This window comes from Pinus tabuliformis, chromosome 8 (genome assembly GCF_031772625.1).
Source record: "Pinus tabuliformis cultivar Carrire ecotype Pingquan chromosome 8, CPIR1, whole genome shotgun sequence".
Lineage (NCBI taxonomy): Eukaryota > Viridiplantae > Streptophyta > Pinopsida > Pinales > Pinaceae > Pinus > Pinus tabuliformis.
In genome coordinates, this window is record NC_142294.1 from 1,784,538,847 (window position 1) to 1,784,561,451 (window position 22,605).

The window sequence follows — 22,605 nt, forward strand, 5'->3', positions numbered from 1 at the left end:
AAGAAGAATTATGTGCGGGTTTTCCTCTCCAAGAGGGAGAGGTTTTGTCCTTGGCAGAATGCCAACTTCTTGTGTTCTTGTCTCTTTGTTTTGGTAGCTATTTGATGAAATAAGAAACACACACTCTAATAATGTCAAAGAGAAGATTGTGCTAATAAGAAAGTAAAATGCCTCACAAATAGTTATCAAGTCAAAGAAGAATCTCATTAACTACATGTGCCCTAGATTCTTCAACATGGTATCAAAGCTAAGGTGTTGGAGTCAAAAGAAGGGCAACAAAAGAGACATACAAGGATCAGTCTTCAAGAAAGTCATGAAAGCAAGAGCTTTGTCAAGATTAAAGGATGAGTCTACAACAAGTAGTCTACAATAGCAAAGACTTTTATCTATATAATCAAGGATACAACCTTCAACGGTCTATACTACTTATAGTCTCGGTGCTATGGTATTGAGATCTTAGTGCCACAATAGGATTAAGCAATCTCAGTCAAAAAATGAAGTTTAGATTACAAGTACTCAAAACTTAGGGTCATGGCAACAGTTTCAATGCCTCTCATAGTCTTAATCTTGTGTCATACCATAGGGATCTCAATATAGAATTGTTGAATTTTTTAAGTCTACCCGTTAGAAAATTAATCTGTATTCTGCTAGTTTATTTCTTCTACTTGTAATTTATGAACAAGTTATTTAAAACATTTAAATACCGAAATAAACACAATACAGTCACAACATCTACAGATCATCAACTGAAAGAAAACAAGCACACAAGTGACACCGTTAATTTTGGACAAATGTCCCCGGAAAAACCCAATGAAGGAATATTGGTGCAACTATTCTGAGGGTTATATTATTATGCAGTCTTTCTGAATACAACAGGGTGCCTAACTAGCTCACTCGACAGAGAAAAATACACAACAGCAATACCTCTATGTTTGGAAATAGGTATTCAGAAAACTTGTCCTATGAAACCCTCTCCAGCAACTCTGAAGCTCAGCGCTGGCCCTTTTGGCCTCTGCGTTAGCCTCCTACTGACTTGCGTCAGCCCTCGGAGGCACTGCGCAACCTCTAGAACCCTCTGCGTCACCCTAGTAGACTCTGTGTGGATGACACAGTCCCTCTGGCCTTTGCATTGTCTCTGCATAGCTTGGAATGGCTGTTGCTATCGTTCTCTTTGCCTTTGTGCTGGTCTCTCAGTACTGTCTTTGCCTCTCTACCTCATACTCACTGCCCTTTGCTGTCGATCACTGATTCAACTTTGCTTAGCAACCCCGCTCTAGCAAAATGAATGACTGATCACTCTGGTGTATCTTCCAACTGACCCTCAAGCCTCTTCTTATACTTTTCTTGTTGGTCCATCAATGACCAAGATTACATCTCTAATAAACGACTAAGATTGGATTTGGCTTGATCCAAGACTTTTGGAACCTTCTAACCTAGTTTTATATTAATACCCATTAATATTTTAATTTTCCTAAGTTTAGACTTAGGAACTCCATTAAAAATATTAATTATTTTAATATCTCCGAAATCGGGTACAATCTGTCCAAACCATTTCCGGGTCTTGGAGATATCATGTGCTTTAGCCTCTCCACCAATTTTCATGGCTAGAGCACATCTGATGCTATCCCAAATCAACACTCCCTCTTATCAAGGACTGTGCTTTAGTAATACTCCTCACTGAGAATCACATTAATTATCTGGCACTGGTACCTATGCTGATGCTAGGCCTCCCCGCCCAACATCCTTTGCATCGTTGCATCCTGTACTATTTCCCGTGGCCGTGCCACTGCCACTGCTGCTTGTAGCCCTGCCATTGCGACTGCTGCATCTGTATGAAAACTCCTTCTGCATCCGTGCTGCTGCTGGTCCATTCTCCCAACACTGCATCTACACTGCAACCCCCTCTCATCATGCTGCATTGCGCTACTGCACACTGTTACTGCACTGCAACTCAATTACTGAGACGTAAGTAATTGATCAACCCAACATCTGGCATCCCTGTTAGGCTAGAAACACTCTCGACGCTGAAGCTCCCTCTATCGCTATCAAGTGCTCCCTCTACTGACCTCTGTGCTGCTGCAACAACTCCTTGCATCTCACACCGTTGCACACCTCTCTGTGCCATCCTGCACCGTTGCAACACTCCTGTGCCTCTTGCACTGTTGCAGCCTGCTAACCTCGCGTTGCCCGGGGACTCCTGTACTGTAGCACTCTTTGCTACTTCATCTACATCTGTTTCTACCGACATCCACCAGTCCTGCTACTCCTCTTCAGGGTTCCCGTAGCAAGGTATAATCCAAGAGGTTGGGTACCTCAAGGATCCTGCCCCTCGTTGCCTGTAGTCCTCTTGACTACAGCTCGATGTCTCCCCACTTCTTCTCAAGTGGTACATGAGCACTCATGGCACAATTGTTATACTCCTCAACTTCTTTCTCCGCCTTCGCTAGTGCTGCCTTAGAGTCAGAAGCCTCTCCCTCACTCTTCTTCCTCGGACATTGGTTCACATAGTGACCCAGTTCCCCACAACGGAAGCACTTGACCTTGGAGAGGTACTTCTTCTTCCTCTTCTTCTGCTTTCCCGCAGATGCCAGAGCCACATCCTCTTCCTCTTCCTTCTTGATCCTGACCCCTTTGCTGCTACTTCCCATCTTGGTCAGCCGTCTGATCTCTTCTTGACGAAGAGCCGCCTCGAGTTCTTCCCAATCTGGAAGACGCGCCCTACCCACTATGCTCTGGAAAAACGTCTCCCACTCCTCAGAGACTACGTTACGTGCGGTCCTCACCATCAACTCTTGATTCGACGTGGCCCCTATGGAAGTCAGTTGGTCATGGATCTCCTTCAATCGATCGAGGAAGAGATCTATCTGCTCTGACCTTAGCTGATTCTCCAGGAGCATCTTCCTCTACACAGAAGTATGCTAGTATAATGTCTTCAAAGTGTCCCACATCTCCTTTGTCGTTTCCTTCTCGGCAATATGTTGGACCACATGATCCTTGACCCCATCAAGGATGATGCACTTTGCCTTAGCCATTGCCTCCTCGTACCTTTCATTAGCTACCGTATTAACTGGGATAGCCATTACTCTCAAGGCGAAGCCCTTGATACAATGTTTGTCTAGAATGGACAAGATCCTGGCCTTCCAGACCACAAAGTTGGACGCTCCGTCTAGCCTATCCTGATCTCTTAGCCCATTCACGACCATCTCTGTGCTCTTCTTTGTCGACTCCTCTGAGTCTCTCTACTCCCCGCCTGTAAGTTCTCAGTTTGACTCCTACTGAGTCTCTCTACTTCCCGTCTGGAAGTTCTCAGTTCGACTTCTGTTGAGTCTCTCTACTTCCCTTCTGGAAGTTCTCGGTTCGACTCCTCTGAGTCTCTCTACTTCCCGTCTAGAAGTTCTCTTCTGGACTCCCTCTGAGTCCTAATTTACCTCTTCGAATTCCTTCTACCAACCGTCAAGTTGCCCCTCCAATTGTCTGTGCAACTGCAACACTGATCCAGATTCCTTGGCTAGAAATTTGCATCGGTAGCAACTCCCTCTACCTTGGTCTTGCCCTGTTAGGTACTGTTCTGATCACAGTACTCCACCAGCTTTGCTCCCGCAAACTGCCCACAGCTACCTTCGTCCCAACAACTGAAGGATTGAGCCTCTTGGCTATGTGAAATCCCGACACTGACAAAACAATTCCCTCAGCCAACTGCGTCAGCCTTCCTGGTCTCTGCATGAGCTTGTTTTTTCCCTCCTCAACCTTTGCGCTGGCCTCTCTCAAGCCTAGACTGATGACACAGTCCCTTTGTGTCAACCCTTCCTCTGTCGCTTTCTGCAAGGATCAACTCCATCACTCGAGATTTCTTTATGTTGATAATTACTTATGATGTCTTTATATTCTTATTAACTTTCTTATGTTCTCTTTTATCTTTGTTCATCAAGCAATTACCAAAACCAAAACGCAACAATCAAGGACACCAGATGTAGGCACTCAACTAGGGCTAAAACCTGTATATGGGGGAAAAACTAGTCAAAGAACTCTTCTTTCAATATTTCAAGATGAGATGGAACAAGACCTTAGACCAATAGACCTTCCTCCTCCACCAAGTCCGCCTTCCAAACTGATTCAACAATATTCAATAGTCTCTTCTTGTCTAGCAACTTCAACCCAACAATAATCCAAAAATTTGACTTCCTAGCTTCAGAACTTTGACCCCCAACAACAAAATTTCGGCCGGGCAACAGAACAAAGGTTTCAACCCTTCTAGCAGTTTAGTAGCATCACATGTGTGTGAGAGAGAGATAATTTCGACTTCTTATGCTTGACATAGACCTCCTTCTCCTTCGCTAGCCCTTTTCACCTTCTTCCTTGAATTTTGCACTTTTTATTGCCCCAACAATTGTAGATCGAACTTGGTGAGTGAGTCCTCCAAATGAGGTTGAGTTGTTGCCTTTATATAGTAGTTTTTGCCCCTCAGTTTAGGCCGACTTGGTGGAGGAGGCCTAGAAGACCTAATTTACATGAAAATAAATTTCTTTCTTGACAAATAAATCCCAAGAAGGGTTCTTTACATTATGACATGGACAAGGACACTTGACATAAACCCTAGAGGCCTACAATGGAGGCTTTGACCTATAAACAATTGACCCAAGCATGAAACCCATGCTTTAATAAGTCAATTTCTTTAATAATAAAATTTCTTTTTTTTCTTTTGATAAATACATTACATCATGACTCAAGTACAATTATGAAGACTGACACTAGTTACATTCTTCAACAAGCCCCAATAGGAAGATCTAGACCTTACGGAAACAAGAGATCAACCATAATTGTCACCTCAATGGCTTTTCTCCAACTGTTTAGTGGTGAATAAAACTATAAGGGAGGCTTCCCTATATATAGCACCTATCCAACAAGAAGGATGTAAGATGATGGAAGGTCTAATGATTGGGATAAGGTACTGGTGGAGCCAAGAAGGCTAATACACTCTTTACCAAGGTTCAAATAATTTATAGACCACTTAAATAGATTAGAGAGCTGTTATAAATTAGGGTTTGATAGATATTTGACAATATATCATGCAATGTCATATAATAATCTGAACAAATAGCCTTACAAGTGTAGAATGACAAAGTAACAAGATATCAAAAAGGCACACAAGGGTTAGGGTATGCAATTGAGTTTTTATGGTTGAAAAATACATAAAACAACAATAATAAGGATGATGTCAGCCCTAGTATTAGGGTTTTGTTATGCAGTTAATTTTAAATTTTGATTTTTTCCAATTATTAAATGAAATCCCTATCAAGAGGAAAATAACACATCAAAAAATTATTATTTAGCACAATTTCAAGAAAACCCTAACCCTAACCCTAGATACCTAGAAATAAGAGAGGAGAAAATAGCTATAGAGGAAAGGTTGATGAACACCTCCTAAACTAGTGCCTTGATCTGAATGGGAAATGGAAATTTTTAGGGAAAATTTCTTGAAGACGACATTGATGAAAAGGGTGTGAGGGCAAGAGCCTCTTCTTACAAATCTAACGGCTGCCTTAAATGGGAGATTTTAAGTTCAAGTGATGCACATATCAGATTTCTCTTGAAGGATTCGAGGAAAACATTCTCACATAACATGAAAAATCAAGATTTCAAGGTAAATATTGCATTTTTAACATGGCTCATATAGAAATCCTAATTCACATATAATAGCATGCAAAAATTGAAAGATAAACAATCAAATTTCCACAAGAATCTCTTCAATCTATCCCAAGAAACTTCCTCATGCAAAAATCCTCCTCAAAAAGCCAACTCTCACCATGAAATTACATTGTGGTCAAGTAAAAGAGAAAACAAGAGCCAGTGCGCACTTTAGAGAAGAAGAAGCGTAATGAATGATGATCAAGAAAATGAAAAGTGACTTCCCTGTATTTATATGAGGGTAAGCAAGGAATTTTTTGATAATTTTACAGACAAATTGGGAATTATCTGAGAGTAGAAAGACAAATTGCACAATATAATTAGTGGATGTTTGATATGACAGTGGAGGAAGGTCATATCATCTGAGTTTTTCGTAAATGCTTCCAAAACCTTCAATTGTTGCTGAATGAAGGTTGTTCTACCCACTTGCAAGTCAGTTGACTTGGTTCCCTCTGCAATAAAATTGAAACAGCTATTTTCTTCCATAACATAATAAAGGCCTTTAGACAGGTAAACTACCCACTCATAATAACCAGATGGCAGAAAGGCAAGCAGTGCCCTTGCTGTATCATTTAGTGCTGTAAATTACCACGATGTTGTCTCTTAAAGTTTTGATTGGTCTTGTACAAAGGGTTTTCACTAGTTCGTCAATGCTATCATTTTTAAGAATACTTTTATGATTTTCAGTTTTAAGAATACTAAATTAGTAATATGATTTTCATATACAATATTAGTTCTTAAGGCAACAGTTACTACTACGCATTCTAAAGTTTTTATAAATTTGAATCCTTCCCTCTGATCTATGAGAATTTTATATGCCTCCATCTATGATATCATTATATGCACTTGTAGGCTAACCCTATTATAGCATTTGAGGATGACTGACTCGGCTCTATTTTGGTCCAGCTTGCCTTCACAGGATCAACCGAAACTGGTAAAGCAGTACTAGAGTTGGCTTCTAAGAGCAACCTTAAGCGAGTGACATTGGAACTCGGAGGGAAGTCTCCATTTATCGTATGTGAAGATGCTGATGTTGACCAGGCTGTTGAGCTTGCACACTCTGCTCTATTTTTCAACCAGGCAAGGATTTACATCTCTCATGAGTATTTTATCTTTGGCATGTTATTCAATATTTTGACATGTTTATCAAGTTAATTCTTTTCTGCAGGGTCAATGCTGCTGTGCTGCATCACGAACCTATGTACATGAGAGTATCCATGATGAATTTGTAGAAAAGGCAAAAGCACGGTGTTTAAGTCGTGTTGTTGGTGATCCCTTTAAAAAAGGTGTTGAACAAGGTCCTCAGGTAGGCTGTTTTTGTAGTTGCTGCTACAAAATTCCCTTTGTTATTATTAATACTTGTATGTTAGCTGCTGCAGGAGCGGGAGGATAAGTCTTAAATTGAGACCTTGACTTATGCTTTGTCCTTGAATTTTCATTGCAATTGTACCATGCTCATGTTCATCAGAACCATTTTCATCATTTATTAGGGGAGAGGGCCTAGAAGTTGAACGGGGTCAAATACTTGTGAGGGAAATTGTGTGGATGGACCCCAAACTTGGGTGTATTTATAACTATTTCTTGAAAAACTTGCTACTATCATAAGTTGCACATGAAGTGCCTTTATGTGCATGCCATTGTTGACGGTATTAATGTTAAAATAATATTTACATGTTTTTGTCTCCCCATGGGACTACCTGGTGGTTGTCTCACTGGGATGTTAGGCCCTCCACCCTGTTTCAAATCCAAGGGGGGACACCATGGCCTGTCATAGTAAGGCTGGAAAGATAGGCATTCTGTTGGATTCTGGTATTCCAGCTCAGCGCCAGTTTCCAGTGATTGCCAGACATCTTGGTCCTAGGCAGAACTATGAGTTTCTGATATATGTGGCTTGTGGGCTGTTGCATATATTTGGGGAGGTTGCTAGTTCCCCATGAACCATTCTAATCTTTGAAAACAATATTTACATGTTTTTGAAAATATTTATCACAAAAAACTTTCTTTCTACATTTTGAAATAAAGTTATTATCTTCACATTTTAAATTTCTTCATTGCTCACACGGCACCATTTTGAACACGTCACACCCCCAAGACAAAATATGGATGTAAGGAACAGGACAATGCATATGTTGGAAGTCTAAAGTGGCTCCGTATAAATGGTACATGTCCCGAAAGTTAGTGTGCTCAAGTACCGGCTCCTCTCCCCTACGTTTTCCAATTGTTCCTTTACAAAATAGCTTGACTGATGAAGTTTTCTTGCTTGTAGAGATACAAAACCGTGACTACTTTACTTACTGCTAGCATGTTGGGAGGTGTTGTATTATAGGTTTTGTTTGCAAGCGTTTACTTCTAAGTTCAAATGTATTTTTCTTGTAGAGAGTGTTCTTGTTTATATCCAAGTGCCATCATACTTCAATGTGCTGGGTGGCCTTGATTTGACATTATTGAGAATTTCTTTTGGAAAACTGCAGATTGACCAGATGCAGTTTAACAAAATTATGAGTTATATTAAGGCTGGGAAAGAGAGTGGTGCAAAACTTGTAACAGGGGGAGAGCAAATTGGTACCAAGGGCTTCTACATTATGCCCACAGTTTTCTCAGAAGTTCAGGTATCGGAAAAACATTTCATGGATAATTGCAAGTCTTTCGGCTATTGTTTTCATACATGATTACATTTTATTGGCTTGATTCTTTTTTTTCAATTCTGAACTGGATTTTAAATCTCAAAGATGATTTAAGTCGATACATAGTCGAGATCAGGTTCTCATGAATTTGTATGCTACTGTTTCCAACCGCTGGAATGAGACCTCATAACGGGAGTGAGGGTGTTTTCAGTTCTAACGCATTTTTTCCTTTACTACTTACGTTACGTGAATGAGGTTGCGGTACTTATGTTGCCTCTATATGTGACAAAAACAGGATGACATGCCCATTGCCACTGAAGAAATATTTGGCCCTATACAATCAATTTTGAAATTCAAGTAAGTAATTATGATGGCTGAAATGACGTTGAACATCTTGATTTCAGAATGTAATGTTCAAAGGTTCAGGCTTCTTTTGAAATGCAATCGTTCTGTAGCGTAGCTCAGCTGCCTACATCTTCAAAAGTTTTCTGAGGGCATATGTGGTAGTAGGTTAAACTTTCATAGCTTGGATGGTAAAGAAAATATTGTTTACATGATGATAACGAAGAATTACCGGGCCAACGAATCTGGAGGAAGCCAATTGAGCTTTATTCGCTTCTATATTCAATAGTCCTCGCGTTCTTTGCTTCTTGCCATCTAAATTTTGATGGGGTTTTATGTGTACTTAGCCATATTTGTGCCTGTTTGTTGTCATGGAACTTTTTATACCCATTCAAGATTTTGACACTAACTATTTTTGGTGGCGTACCATTTACTGCTATCTTTGCAGAGATATAAACGAAGTAATAAAGCGGGCTAATGGTACTGATTATGGCTTGGCAGCGGGAGTCTTTACAAAGAGTATGGATACCGCAAACACCCTCACTCGTGCGTTACGTGCAGGATCAATCTGGATTAATTGCTTTCACATTTTTGATGCCGGTATACCTTTTGGTGGCTATAAAATGAGCGGCACTGGAAGACAAAAGGGAATATATGGTCTCCAAAGTTACTTACAGGTTAAAGCCGTTGTGACTCCTTTGAAGAATCCAGCATGGTTGTAGGCTGTTACGTTCCTTCTAATATATTTGATGTATACAGAACATATTTAATCCCTTGTGCTATTGTCAAGTCAGTCTACTTTGAAATAAACTCTCTATTACTAGAAATGTGTTACCTTCAGAGGGGGGGTGGGATGGTTCGTTTAGCTAGGCATCCTATAGTAACGTCTCTGTAAAACTGTGTAGATTCAGACGTTAGAACTCTGTTTAGCTGTGCATCCTATAGTAACGTCTCTGTAATACGGTGTAGATTCAGACGTTAGAACTCAATTATCTTGTCCATATAAAATGTGAAATAAAGCTTGCCACGGTTTTTGCAACTTCTATGTTTTCTGCACTGACAGGCAATCATGGTTTGAACTTTGGCTTTCCACTAGAGTAAATCAAGTTGTTTGAAATGCCAGTCTTTTATGATTTTGACTTTTTCTGGTAGCTCAAAATAACATGAAAGGAAACTGCATTTTGTCACTAAAATCTGGCATTAATCATTTTGGATTTGATAGAGTTTGCAGATATTAATCATCCACATCGCAAAATCGGGCCATATCTGCAATAAAAAAAGTTTTAACAAACCAAAATTGCAATTACATAAATATTTAATGGTTGGGTTCCAACAAACCAAAATGCAATTCCACAAATATTTCGTTAATGGGTTCCGATGATTGCAAACAGGAAAAGGTCTAAATAGTAAAACTAGCTTCTTTATTTGAAATATTATTGGCTAGTAAATGCTTTGACTTGTTTCATCCTCACTCCTGGACCGAGTATTATTTCAAGCCACTATTGAGGTTTCAATGTCACCTTCATTCCCATTAAAGAAATGAGATATGCAGATTAGGAATTAAAAAGAGCACCGTAACTTATATGCTATTTATATTTAATTAATAATAAGATATACAAATAAATATATAAAGAGTGGATATGATAATGTTATAGAATAACTGAAAAAGTTGGCACATGATATTAATATTAACATGATCTAGCTCATAGTATTATATATCATGATCTAGGTGACAGTATTTTACTAGTGGTAGATCATTTTTCAATAATTGGAAAAATAATAAAAATTAAATGATCATATTATAAGTCTCAACCTAGTTTACAAAAATAATAAAAAATAATGATCATACTATATGGTTAGCCTAGGCATAAACTTAACCTAATTTAAAAAAATAATAAAAAATAAATAATAATATCATGATTTGTCCCTTTTCAAAATTCTTTGGAAATGAATTTTGATGGAAGGAGTTAATATGTCCAGTTTTTAACTTCATAAGATTATCTCGAGAGTTTTCAAAATTCTTTAGAAAGAAAATTTGATGGGAGGAGGGAATATGTCCAGTTTTTAACTTCATAAGATTATCTCGAAAAGTTTTCATTTAACTCCATGTGGCCAATTACTCTATTGAAAGCTTTTCATCATTAAAATACAATGAGCTATCTCAAAAGTTTTCATTTGATTCCATGTGGCCAATTAATCTGTTAATTAAAATACGAGTGGTACCATTTAGTAGTTACCATTGAAAGAAATTATATAGCCCGTCACATTGGAGGATGCTCAACATCCCAATGTTGTTAGGAGAAATCAGCTTTGTAATCTTTGTTGATTTTGGATTTGCTTAGCATGGCACAAATGTTGTAAATTAAGAGCTTTGCACTTCTACTCTAGCACCTAGCCTCGTGGAACAAAGGGGCTTTAAAATTCTCTCATGTTTAGTGTTGTTGTTTTCGATTCCTAACATTTTCCCTTTATGTAGCAGTATGGTAATTAGTTTCTAGGTAGTTTGCAGGCTTATTAAGCGAAAGCCAACTTATTTCATCCAATAGAACGACATCAACTTATTTAATCTAATAAAACTGCATCTACATGAACGCTTATAAGACTTGAGTTTAATATGTCCATTTCAGTGGGAGTTGGTTTTGTAATTTTATGCTTAGATGTAGGAGAAAACTGTGTTCTTGGAAAGGCAATTTAACATGGCCAGAAATCTGTAATTAAAGCTTTTTTAAACAAATTGAAGCTTTCTTAAACAATCTTAAACTAAATCATTCTCAAATGCAATTTAACATTTTCAAAGAATAGTATCTTTCTTTAAATTTCATTTTTTTTTAATCAAAGTAGCATGGGTACTAACCCAGAGAGTTAGGGAGCTTGTACTTATCATATCCTTGGCCTCTTTTGGGAGCTTGTAGGGAGTGCTCCAAAAATGGTGGGTGTAATATTGTTTGTTGGAGATATTTTCAAGAATACGAGTGGTGTTGGGAACTTTAGGGCACTCCTTGTCACTAACTTCCAAGGGCCATTATGACATTCAGTGTTTAAGGTAACATACTCCCCATTTGAAGAACGCTGCGAAAGGTCAATACCTTTTCAGTTTCAAGAATCTAAACGCCCTAAAGACCTAGATAGGGAAATAGGGAAATACAAGAACTAGACTCATCCAAGAAGCACATAGAAAGCCACAACTTCCACTCCTTGTCACTAACTTCAAGGGCCATTATGACATTCAATGGTTAAGGTAACATACTCCCTATTTGAAGAACGTTGCTAAAGGTCAACACTCTAAGACCTAGATAGGGAAATAGGGAAATGTAAGAACTAACTCATCCAAGAAGCTCATAGAAATCCAAAGGCACATCTGAGAAGCATATATATCGTATAACTCAACACTCAACTTCTTCTATGGAAATATATGAAAAAAAAGTGTGTCACCAACTTCGAGGCCCATTGTGTCATATAATGATTAAGGTAACATGTGCCTTAATTGAAGAATGCTACCAAATGTTAATACCTCTAAAGTTTCCAAGAATCTCAAGACTACCTACACTATGAGATCTAAACAGGGAAACTGCAAGATCTAAACTCATCAAGAATTTTATAAACACGTAGAAAGCCAAAGCTACTTCTGAGAACTTGGTTCAGAACTTTTTGAAGAATGGAGAGTAAGTTTCAAAGTTGGGCAAGGCATCGAGAGAGCCACAAGATGTCAAGAAATGATTTCAATACACTTGAGCGACAAGGAAAATGTGAGCTACATGATGTCAAGAAATGGTTGCAATGCACATGGCCAGCAAGGAGATAATTTGATAACGAGGATGATGTTTTCACCTTAAACTTTTTTGTTTGTATGGTAAAATTGTATGTTTTTAACTAGAAAATATAGTTTTACGTGAATGAACTAAATATTTCTACTTGGCTGAGAATATCATAGCTATGTGTATGGTAATGAGTTCATTGAGTATATTAGTTATGATGAGTTCCATGCTATGTTGAGGGATTGGAAGGGAGATTTCCTTAAACTTCTCTAAAATTAAGTATTGCTGCTTGGGTGAGAATATCATAGCTAATTGTTGGGTGGATGGTAATGAGTCCATTGGATATATTAGCTATGATGAGTTCCATGCTATGTTGAAGGATTGGAAGGGAGATTTCCTTAAACTTCTCTAAATCTAAATATTGCTTCTTGGGTGAGAATATTATGGCTAATTGTTGCGTGGATGGTAATGAGTCCATTGAATATATTAATTATGGTGATTCTATGCTATGTTGAGGGATTGAAAGGGATATTTCCTTAAATTTATCTCTGGTTATGTTGTTTATATTTCTCAATATTGAAAATGATACTATGTATAAATGAGTAAGGCATAGTGATGTTGTTGAAATGCAAGATATGCAATTGAACTGGTAAACATGTTGAGGGATAATATGTGGTTGGATGTGCATGAAGATATGCTTCAGTGTATGTGTGGTATGCACAATGTGGTATTGCATGTTGATTAATATTGGCATGTTGTTATATGCATAATTATGGCATGATGTCTTATATGGTTGTTTTGTTATAAAACCATGAATGGTTGATGTTGATGATGTAGCTAACCATGACTATTAGCCTCTTGAAAGTATGGCATGATGTCTTATATGGTTGTTTTGTTATAAAACCATGAATGGTTGATGTTGATGATGTAGCTAACCATGACTATCAACCTCATGAAAAAGGATACGGGTATTCTTATTGAGAGGTCGATGAAGGGATCTTGTAATTTCCCATGAGACATTAACTGGTTACGTAATATCAATGATGATAATGGCAGTCATAAATTTTAAAATTATTGCCAATATTGTGTGTGCTTCCTTTAGGTATGATTCCCTATCTTAATTGATATGTTTGTTTGAGCACCTAAATGCATATATATGATTTATATTTGGGTAAGGGTGTGGTAAAGGTAAGAAGCCTCGTATATGTGAATATCGTCTAGAATCTTTAAATGCATTCATATGATAGTATGTCATTATTAAGCTAGTTAAGAGGTGTTAACCACACTAAATGAATATTTATACTCATGTTATGAATTTGAATGATATGTGAAGTTATGTCATTGTTGGACTTGGGAAGGTCCTATATCACTACATAGGTAAACAATGATATCCCTACTTACATTAATAACTAAAACCTTCTTTTCAACATTGTGAAAATAAAAGAGTAGGACAAGCTTCCCAAGGCATCCTTTATCATAGAAATGAAAGGTTTTCTAGTATTCCTAATGGATTGTTTGACGAAGGAAGGACATATAAATGTGGTGTTTAGGTGAAGAGGTTAGTGTCCATATGGGTAGAAAAAAGTGGTGTTTCAGTGAAGAGGTTATTGTCCATATGACTAAAAAAGTGTAGGGCAAGTGAAAGGGTGATGTGTAAAGGTATTGGTTGAGCCATTCAACTTGTCATGGTAAATCACATTGGATGACATTATGGCATTTTTAGATGATTGCATTGTATGGATACATGCTTATGCTAATGATGAAATCAAGTAATTAAATGTCATAGAAGGGTTTCTTGGGGCACCACTGAGCAGAGAAGGGAAAGGCCTTTTGTTACTCTCGATGGATTGTTAAATAGTGAAAAGAGTGTTCTGAAGCTTGAGCTAGTATTTGATTGTGTTATGTCAATGCTTGTTTATGTTGGTAATTCTTATATAGTGAGTGGTATTCCATTGTAATTAATATTTAACTATGGGGAAAGATTTAATTATTGGTGTGCCATAATTTTATGACCATTTCATGTGGTGGAGTGAATGTTTCAATGAATGAGTATTTGTAATTTTTAAGTTGAATGGAAGATATGTTGAGTAGAACATAGTTGCAAGTAGAATATCTTAGCTCTACTAATGAGCATAAGTCCATAAGAGCATGAGACTAGTGACTTCTAGATGTAAAGTCAAATCATTATGATAAGGAAATTTCATCGTTGTGAAATCCAATTTACACACGAACAAATTAAATTTCTAGTTGGACTCTTTATGGTGGCATCTCATGGTGTTGATTTTTCACAGGATCTTCTCACTGATAATTACTTATGATTTTTTACATCAATCTTTTCTCGTATTCAAATTCATCATAAAACAATTGCACAAAAGATCTCTCAACAGTAGAAACAAAATGCCACTAAGATCATAGAGACAACCAAACAAAAGAGAAAATAATTTTACCCTGGGAAAACCCACATCGGGGAAAAACTCAATAACCTTTTCTTTAGAGAAATTATTAATGTCAAAAGAGATACATCTAATTCTTAAAGTCAAGCATTAAGTCAAACTGACTGGTAACATATCCCTAGTCGCACTTGGTCAAAGTGCACTTGATAGCTTTATAATTTGGTCTTCTTGTGCCTCAAAAATTTCAATCTTTCTTAGATTTTGTCCCTCCGTTTAACCTCAGTTTTTGTCCATGTATTTTTCTTAGATAATTCTTTTAACCTTCGTCCTTCTTGTGATATCAAATAAGCCTCACATGATCCGAAATTAGATGCCAAAATTAGAGAGAATGAATGCCAATATATGGATGTTGAAAGGGTCGAATTGGTGTGTCCCTTCAAGCTGGGCTAACTTGACACTAGGAAGGTTGATTTGATACTTTTGGATAAAAAATTCAAATTTAAAAAATTAAAAATTCTTTCTTTTGAAACTGACATGAAAAATGTATTTTCAATATATATATATATATTGCAACGGCTAAATTATTAATTATGAAGACCAACCATAGCTACGAAATTCAACACTCCCTTTTAGCTAGGGAGGTATTCATAATGACTATCCAAATGTTCTCTTGTTGACAAATTTCTCTTAGAAAAAGTTATGACAATTCGTCATTAGCATTATCATCATTCAATTACCATAATCTTGGTCAAAACTCTAACCCATGGTAAATCAACAACATGAGCCAGTCACCATGATCTGAATCTTGAGGGAAGGCCCCCAAGATCTAAAAGATTTAAGCAGGAACGCAATAGATTACAGAGATAACCATAAATACAGAGATGCGATAACCATAAAAACAGAGATGCAGTGGAAATAATACTTCATTTCATTAATGGAGAATACTGAAATATGCTTACAAATAGAAATAACCCAGCTAGGGCGATGGTAGCTTATCTCTGAGAAGAGATGTGTTGGCTACATGCCTCTGAACTGTTTCGAACTGTGTTACAATGAGGCTTGAGGGCCTATTTATTGTTGAGGAACAATGGAAAACCCTTCACATTCCAAAACCTAACCCTAGAAGATGAAACGCCAAATTGTGGGCCCCGCTTTTGGGTAAGTTGGTACATCAACTTCCCGGGGTTGCGAATTGGTCGTACTATCTCCGTTTGACGTGCATGATAGCCCGTTGGAAAGATCTCTCCGAGGACTACGCTGGCGCTGGATTTCCCAAAAAACGTCGTTTAGGGCCTCAAAACGGCTCCGGAAGTTTAGGACCCAAAAAAATGCTAAAAATAGTAAACTGTACTATAATTAAGGAAACAGAAAAACTGAAAGAGACAGTTGTGGGGGTCCAAATGGGGTAGGTGGGTGGCCACCAACATCCACCTGGATCATTCCTCCCCCCTTAGGAAGCAATGGTCCCCATTGCGTTGAGTTCCTCCCTGAGATGAGGAAGCTTCTGCTGAGCTGGGTCTCTGGTGAGCTGTTCTGCAATCTCTGATGTGTCCAGAAATGATGGGGAGCATGGTCGGCGATGGTCCACTTTGAACACTCGGTGCAAGTTAAGGAATGGAGGAATGTTGTGCTTCAAAGCATTGTTTCCCGTAGCCTTGTTACTGGTGTAAGGACCATGTCGAAGTGGTCTGAGTTTCTGATGGGTTTTGGCAAGGCGCTCCCTCTGCAAATGTAACCAAGCTTTGTCACCCACCTGAAACTTGTGTGGTACCCCTCCGGGTAAGGAGAAGTTGTTCCTGTGTTCTGTCACGACTGTATCCCTCTGTTGCTGCTGCTGCGTGGAGGAACCCTTCGCGGGGTTCATGGATGTAGCAACGATATTCCCCTTACTTTGGGAGCGAACCAGACAGAAAATAAATTTCCTGGTCTGTGAGATGAGCTTGCTGCCTTTCTTAGCAGTGATCAAAGAGGTGGCGGTAGGTGGGGCTGCCTCCGGTATCCTGTATAATGAATTATCCAAAGAAATGATGACAGCGCGAGGCCTTGACTCATACACAGCATGTCGCCTCCACAAGTATGGCTGGCCTAATAATACATCACAAACATCCAGAGGTGTAACATCACACAATACCTCGTCTGTGAAGGGCTTGATGCTGTAGGGAAGGCGGCACTGCTGGCGAACTTTGAGATCTCGTCCTTCGTGAAGCCAACCGATACTGTACGGCTGTGGGTGTGGTGTAGTTGGTAGGCCCAACCGCTTCACGACCTCTGCTGAAATGAGGTTCTTTTGGCTGCCACTGTCGACAATGAATTGCAGCGGCGAACCCTTCACCCACATCTGTGAGTGGAAAAGACGTTCCCCCTCCTCTGGATCTTCGGGCTCATTTTTCTGGATCTTGGCAGTAGCAATAGTGGCGCTGGGATCCGCATCAATGATCTGCTTCCCTTTGTCATTCCCCTTGTCGGGTTCTGACTCAGAGTCGGAACATGCATCTGATTCGGAAGCCTTCAACTCGGCCACCAACGACTGCTTGGTCCGACACTCACTTGTGTTATGAGTGGGACTCTTGTGGAACTCACACCACTTTCCTATGTCCTTCTTTGGCTTCGTGGTGTTGTTCTTTTCTTGCGGCTTTGACGGGTTGTCTTGGGTCACCCCGCCTTGGCTTTGTCCTTTGGGCTTTGGATTTGCAGATCCAAAGTCTCGCTTCTTCTGTTTGAACTTTTGCTCGATTTTGACAGCGTATCGGTATGTTGTGCCGAGTGAGGAGATGTTCAAGAACTCCATCTCTTCCTGGATGTATCTGTGTAGGCAGCCGCAGTATTTGAGTACCAGATGCAGCTCAGAATCTTTGATACCCAATTGTGTGCGAAGGGTATGAAAAATGTTTGTGAACTCCGGCACATCTTGGTCTCGTCCCTGCCGCAGTGTGGTCCATTTGATGTATTTGTCCTCATAGCTTTTGACAGGGTAGTACTGCTCCTTGATGGCATCCCGGAAGTCATTCCAAGTGGGTGCGGCTGAAAACAGTGAGCCTGTACTTTCATCCTTCTGTTCGCAGTAGGTTTCCCACCAGTCCTTGACGTGGGGGGCTGCTTTGAGAAGAGCGAAAACAATCTTTTCCCGACTTGAAAATTCATGAACAAAAAAATACTCATCGAGCAGATTTAACCATTTATCTACGACATCTGCGTCTATTTGACCCTCAAAGATGGGGATTTCAAAATTAACTTGTACCTTAAACAGTGTGGCATTTCCAGAGTAACTGTTGGAAGTCGATGCATCGCCTCTAGGTATCTGCTGAAGGATCTGCGCAAAGCTATCCATCATCGCGTTCCTTTGCCGCTCGAGGGCTTCTTCGAGCAAGATTCTGATAGGATCTCCTGCCCCCTCGTCTTTCTTCTCATCCGCCATGGGAGGTCGTCGAGATTTGTGAGGCTGGTCTTGCAAAGGTTCGACCAATTCAAGCCCTAACTCCTTATATCCCGACCTCGTTGGGGACATGCAAAGAAAAACAGAGAAAAAGCAGACCGCTCTGATACCACTGATCCGAATCTTGAGGGAAGGCCCCCAAGATCTAAAAGATTTAAGCAGGAACGCAATAGATTACAGAGATAACCATAAATATAGAGATGCGATAACCATAAAAACAAAGATGCAGCGGAAATAATACTTCATTTCATTAATGGAGAATACTGAAATATGCTTACAAATAGAAATAACCCAGCTAGGGCGATGGTAGCTTATCTCTCAGAAGAGATGTGTCGGCTACATGCCTCTGAATTGTTTCGAACTGTGTTACAATGAGGCTCGAGGGCCTATTTATTGTTGAGGAACAATGGAAAACCCTTCACATTCCAAAACCTAACCCTAGAAGATGAAACACCAAATTGTGGGCCCCGCTTTTGGGTAAGTTGGTACATCAACTTCCCGGGGTCGCGAATTGGTCGTACTATCTCCGTTTGACGTGCATGATAGCCCGTTGGAAAGATCTCTCCGAGGACTACGACGGAGAAGATGATTTTTATCAAAAAAATCATTGCGGTGGATTTCCCAAAAAATGTCGTTTAGGGCCTCAAAACGGCTCCGGAAGTTTAGGACCTGAAAAACTGCTAAAAATAGTAAACTGTGCTATAATTAAGGAAACAAAAAAACTGAAAGAGACAGTTGTGGGGGTCCAAATGGGGTAGGTGGGTGGCCACCAACATCCACCTGGATCACACCATAACTCTGGTTAGTACCTTTGACCATAATTCAGGTCGATACTTTTGACCTACGGTGCATCATTAACATCAACTAGAAACAATGAATCTGGTTAGAGCCTCTGACACATGGTATACTGATTAGTCTTAGTTCACCATCATCCTAGTAAATCTCTTTGACTTGTGGTGAAACCCCAGGGACACGCTCAATCCATTGAGTAATATGGTCCCAAATCCAAAGGCCTCACTCTAGGTCATGATGTTCAAAGGGTCACTCAACCTATTTGGAGAGTACTTAGAGCTTGACGCTGAAAGACACCCACTCAACTAAGTGTTTGGGCCTCTAGGACCATTCTTTCTGATTTTGGTCAACATGCTTGACGCGGGAAGAATGACTGTCCTCTATCAGACCATTCTGCCTAATTCCAGTCAACATACTTGACACAGGGAGAATTTTTGTCCCTGAATGAGCTAGCTATGTTGATGTGTCATTCCACTACCTATGGAAAGCATCGTGCATCAACATCATGCTCAACAAGTTGTGACTTGGAACCTAGTGAACACCTGTGACCTATGGTGAAAACCTAGGCTATTACCATTCCTTCATGCTAATTGAATAGTAACTCTCATGTCTGATGCTAAATGCACTCACTGACCCACCTAGGGATCACTCCAGGTCTTGATGATCTCTGAGCTATTCTCCCTAACCACATTTTGTGGTCCCCGATCAATACTTTGACTTGTCTATATTCTAACGTAGGGAGAATGTCTGCCCCTTGATGCAACAACATCAACACTCCCTATGATTGAGCGAAGCATTCTCAAGCCTTACCACTTTCTTTCTTTCTCCCCCATGTTCTCCATTGATCTTTGCCTATTGTACGTTTTCTACCTTAATGTGTTCTTGCTGATGCTCTTCTATGTGTATCTAGGCAATCTATTGTCCCATTTTATGGAAACAATAAGGGAATAATATTCATTATGCCGGATCGGATGGCCCCTAATGTGTGGAATCGTAGGTATAGGTATTATTTCAATCCCCCAATAAAGAAAGAAAGGCTTTCTCCTTGAAGTATACAAACTTCACCTTGGGACTAAGGCTTTGTTAGCAATCTGCTTGACTATGGAATAGTACAAGAGCCACACTACTTCCTTCTATACCATGTCTTGGTATTATATCTCACTATGCTTTGACCTGTTATCATGGTCGTCTCCTACGTTTGATCAAACAATCCTGTAAGTAGTTTCTGAAGCCATACTACTCAACTCGCCAACCAAGCTGTAATATATGTGATATATATTTGGCCTCTGTAATCTTCCTTCTTACCTAAAAAGTCATAACGGAGCTCAAACTGAAGCAATATCCTGATGAATTCTTTTTGTCTTCTACACTCTCTGCCTAATTTGAATTTGTGTGTCCCTAGAGATATACTTCATTGTTTGAGTCATATCTCAAACCATAATTGGCTATGCCATAACCAATTGTACCATGTTGGTACTTTAACATATGTTAAGTCACATGTCTTGGCTCAAACATAAGTTGATTGACTACTTTCCGGTTACCCTAATTGGGTGCTCTTTCTTAAATATATTATGTTGTGGCAATCCTAGTTGCTCCCTCTGCCACTACTTCTTTTCAGATATTGCAGCATATCAACGATCTATCCTTACAACCTCAATGATAGTGCATCATCCCAAAAATCTTTGAAGGATCTCATTAGTATGATTCATGGAGGTAATGCATCAAATCTAAGACTTTCATCTCGCACTGAGAGGTCAACTCCCTCTGAATCTAAAGCAACACTCCTTGACTGCTTCTTTGTTATGGAAGAAAACCTTTCTAACACAACTGCTCCCTCTAACAAATCAGCCCTTCTGCTCTTGTCATAAACAAATCATATAGGATCAACCTTGATCCATCAATCCAAATCCAAGGTACAATCTTCTATTTGCAAGCAATAGACTCCTTCATGATATTCAAAGCCTTTCATGTACACTTCTTCCTCAATTTTTGGCAATTGAAGAAAATGTCTTTTCATGGTCATATCCCTCTTACTAGGAGAACCTTCTAGTCTTAAGACTCACTTTGTACATGCCTACATTGTCATTTGTTGTATGCTAGATCTTGCAGATCCATTTGGAAGTCACCACTGATTTCCATTCGGCATAATCAAGGTATACTTCAAACTTGTTGATATGCCCATTCCTTTTGAGCTTGGATTTCATCTATTACCATATCTATCAACAAAAATCAATGATTATGGGAGAGTCCTCTTGTCACAATCTTGTTTTGTTCTTCCATTACTTCCATCTGTTGCCAAATCCTTGGCAACATTCACTATGTACCTACAATCCTTGCTAGGAGGCCATGGAAGAACACTTACAACCTAGCAAAAGAAACAAAGAAAAGAGGGTAACTAATAGTAAAACAATAAAAGTAATAATAATCAAGTAAAAGAAAATATAAAGTACTTATCTTTAGAGGATTATAGGGAAATGTCAGCCCGCTCTTGATCTTGGTCTTCTTGCATCCATCTTGTAAATTTATCAACCTGGTCCTCATCATTAGCATGATGCCATTCCTTCCTTGCATAAGCTAGGGTTTCTTCTTTCAGCGAAAACATTAATCTAGGCCTAGCTCTAGGGTTTTATCCACAAATCCTAGGGCTTTAACATTCAAGACTTCCAGTCTTCTAGGATTTACAAACCCTAGCTTTTATAATACTCATCTTTTGTAAGTCCAAAAAAAAATTTCATGTGCAAATTCGCATATTGAAATGTCCAAAAATGAATTCGATTGTGTCATTAGGATATTTCATCTTGATATTAACAAAAGTGAAGAAACAACATCCTCCATCAATCATAAAGGACAAATATAGTAAGTAGAATCAAGAAATGATATTCCAATTAGCATCTTATAGGAGAACTAGCTTCATTAAGAACAAACTTTGAGAGGTGTGAGCTTTAGAGTTATTAGCAAATATTCTATCCATATAATTTGTTCACAGAGATGATTGCTCTTTAACCTTTCCAAACTAGGTATCTCGGTCTCTTCAAAACAATTAGTAAGGACAATCTTCAATTCTGGAAATGAGGTAGCCTGTCAAGTACCATGGCTTTTTCAAGTACATTGTAACAGTGGTAATAATTCATCTTCGATATTTAAGAAAAATATAGTCTCCGAGACTGATGAGGAACTTTAGCATTTTTAGCATTTTGAGTTCCCTTTTCCAAAATTGAACTCAAGACACTTGAACCAAGATGATTCAATGTATAATTTGTCTCAACAAGTGACCTTAAAAGGTTCCTCTTCAGAATTAGTACGGTTAATGGCTAAGCTTTTCAAAGGGTCCATAACTTCTTTAGAAATATTATCATGGAAACTATTTATCTTCTTGGCTTGAGTAGCCCTATGTTCATACACATGTCCTTTCTTAAACCCCTTTGACTCAAAGAGGAACTTCATTAGAGAATTAGTAGGAGATTAAATCAAAATTACAATATTTCTAAAGTTCTGCATCATATCTTAGTTAATCATAATCCTTGTAGTATTAAGACACCACTTTATAGGACTCAAAGAAAATGTCCATATCATCAACCATA

General features: G+C 38.9%; 1 protein-coding gene across 1 annotated transcript in view; it reads left to right on the forward strand.

The window, feature by feature from the left end:
- The window catches only part of LOC149243341 (benzaldehyde dehydrogenase, mitochondrial-like), a 108,639-nt gene extending 98,949 nt beyond the window's left edge, over positions 1-9,690 (forward strand). Inside the window, exons 8-12 of the mRNA XM_089374486.1 lie at positions 6,592-6,765; positions 6,854-6,991; positions 8,157-8,294; positions 8,605-8,666; positions 9,100-9,690. Coding sequence (XP_089230612.1) covers positions 6,592-6,765; positions 6,854-6,991; positions 8,157-8,294; positions 8,605-8,666; positions 9,100-9,373 — 786 coding nt within the window. The 3' untranslated portion in view covers positions 9,374-9,690. The remainder of the gene's footprint in view (positions 1-6,591; positions 6,766-6,853; positions 6,992-8,156; positions 8,295-8,604; positions 8,667-9,099) is intronic.
- The last annotated feature ends 12,915 nt before the right edge of the window (positions 9,691-22,605 follow it).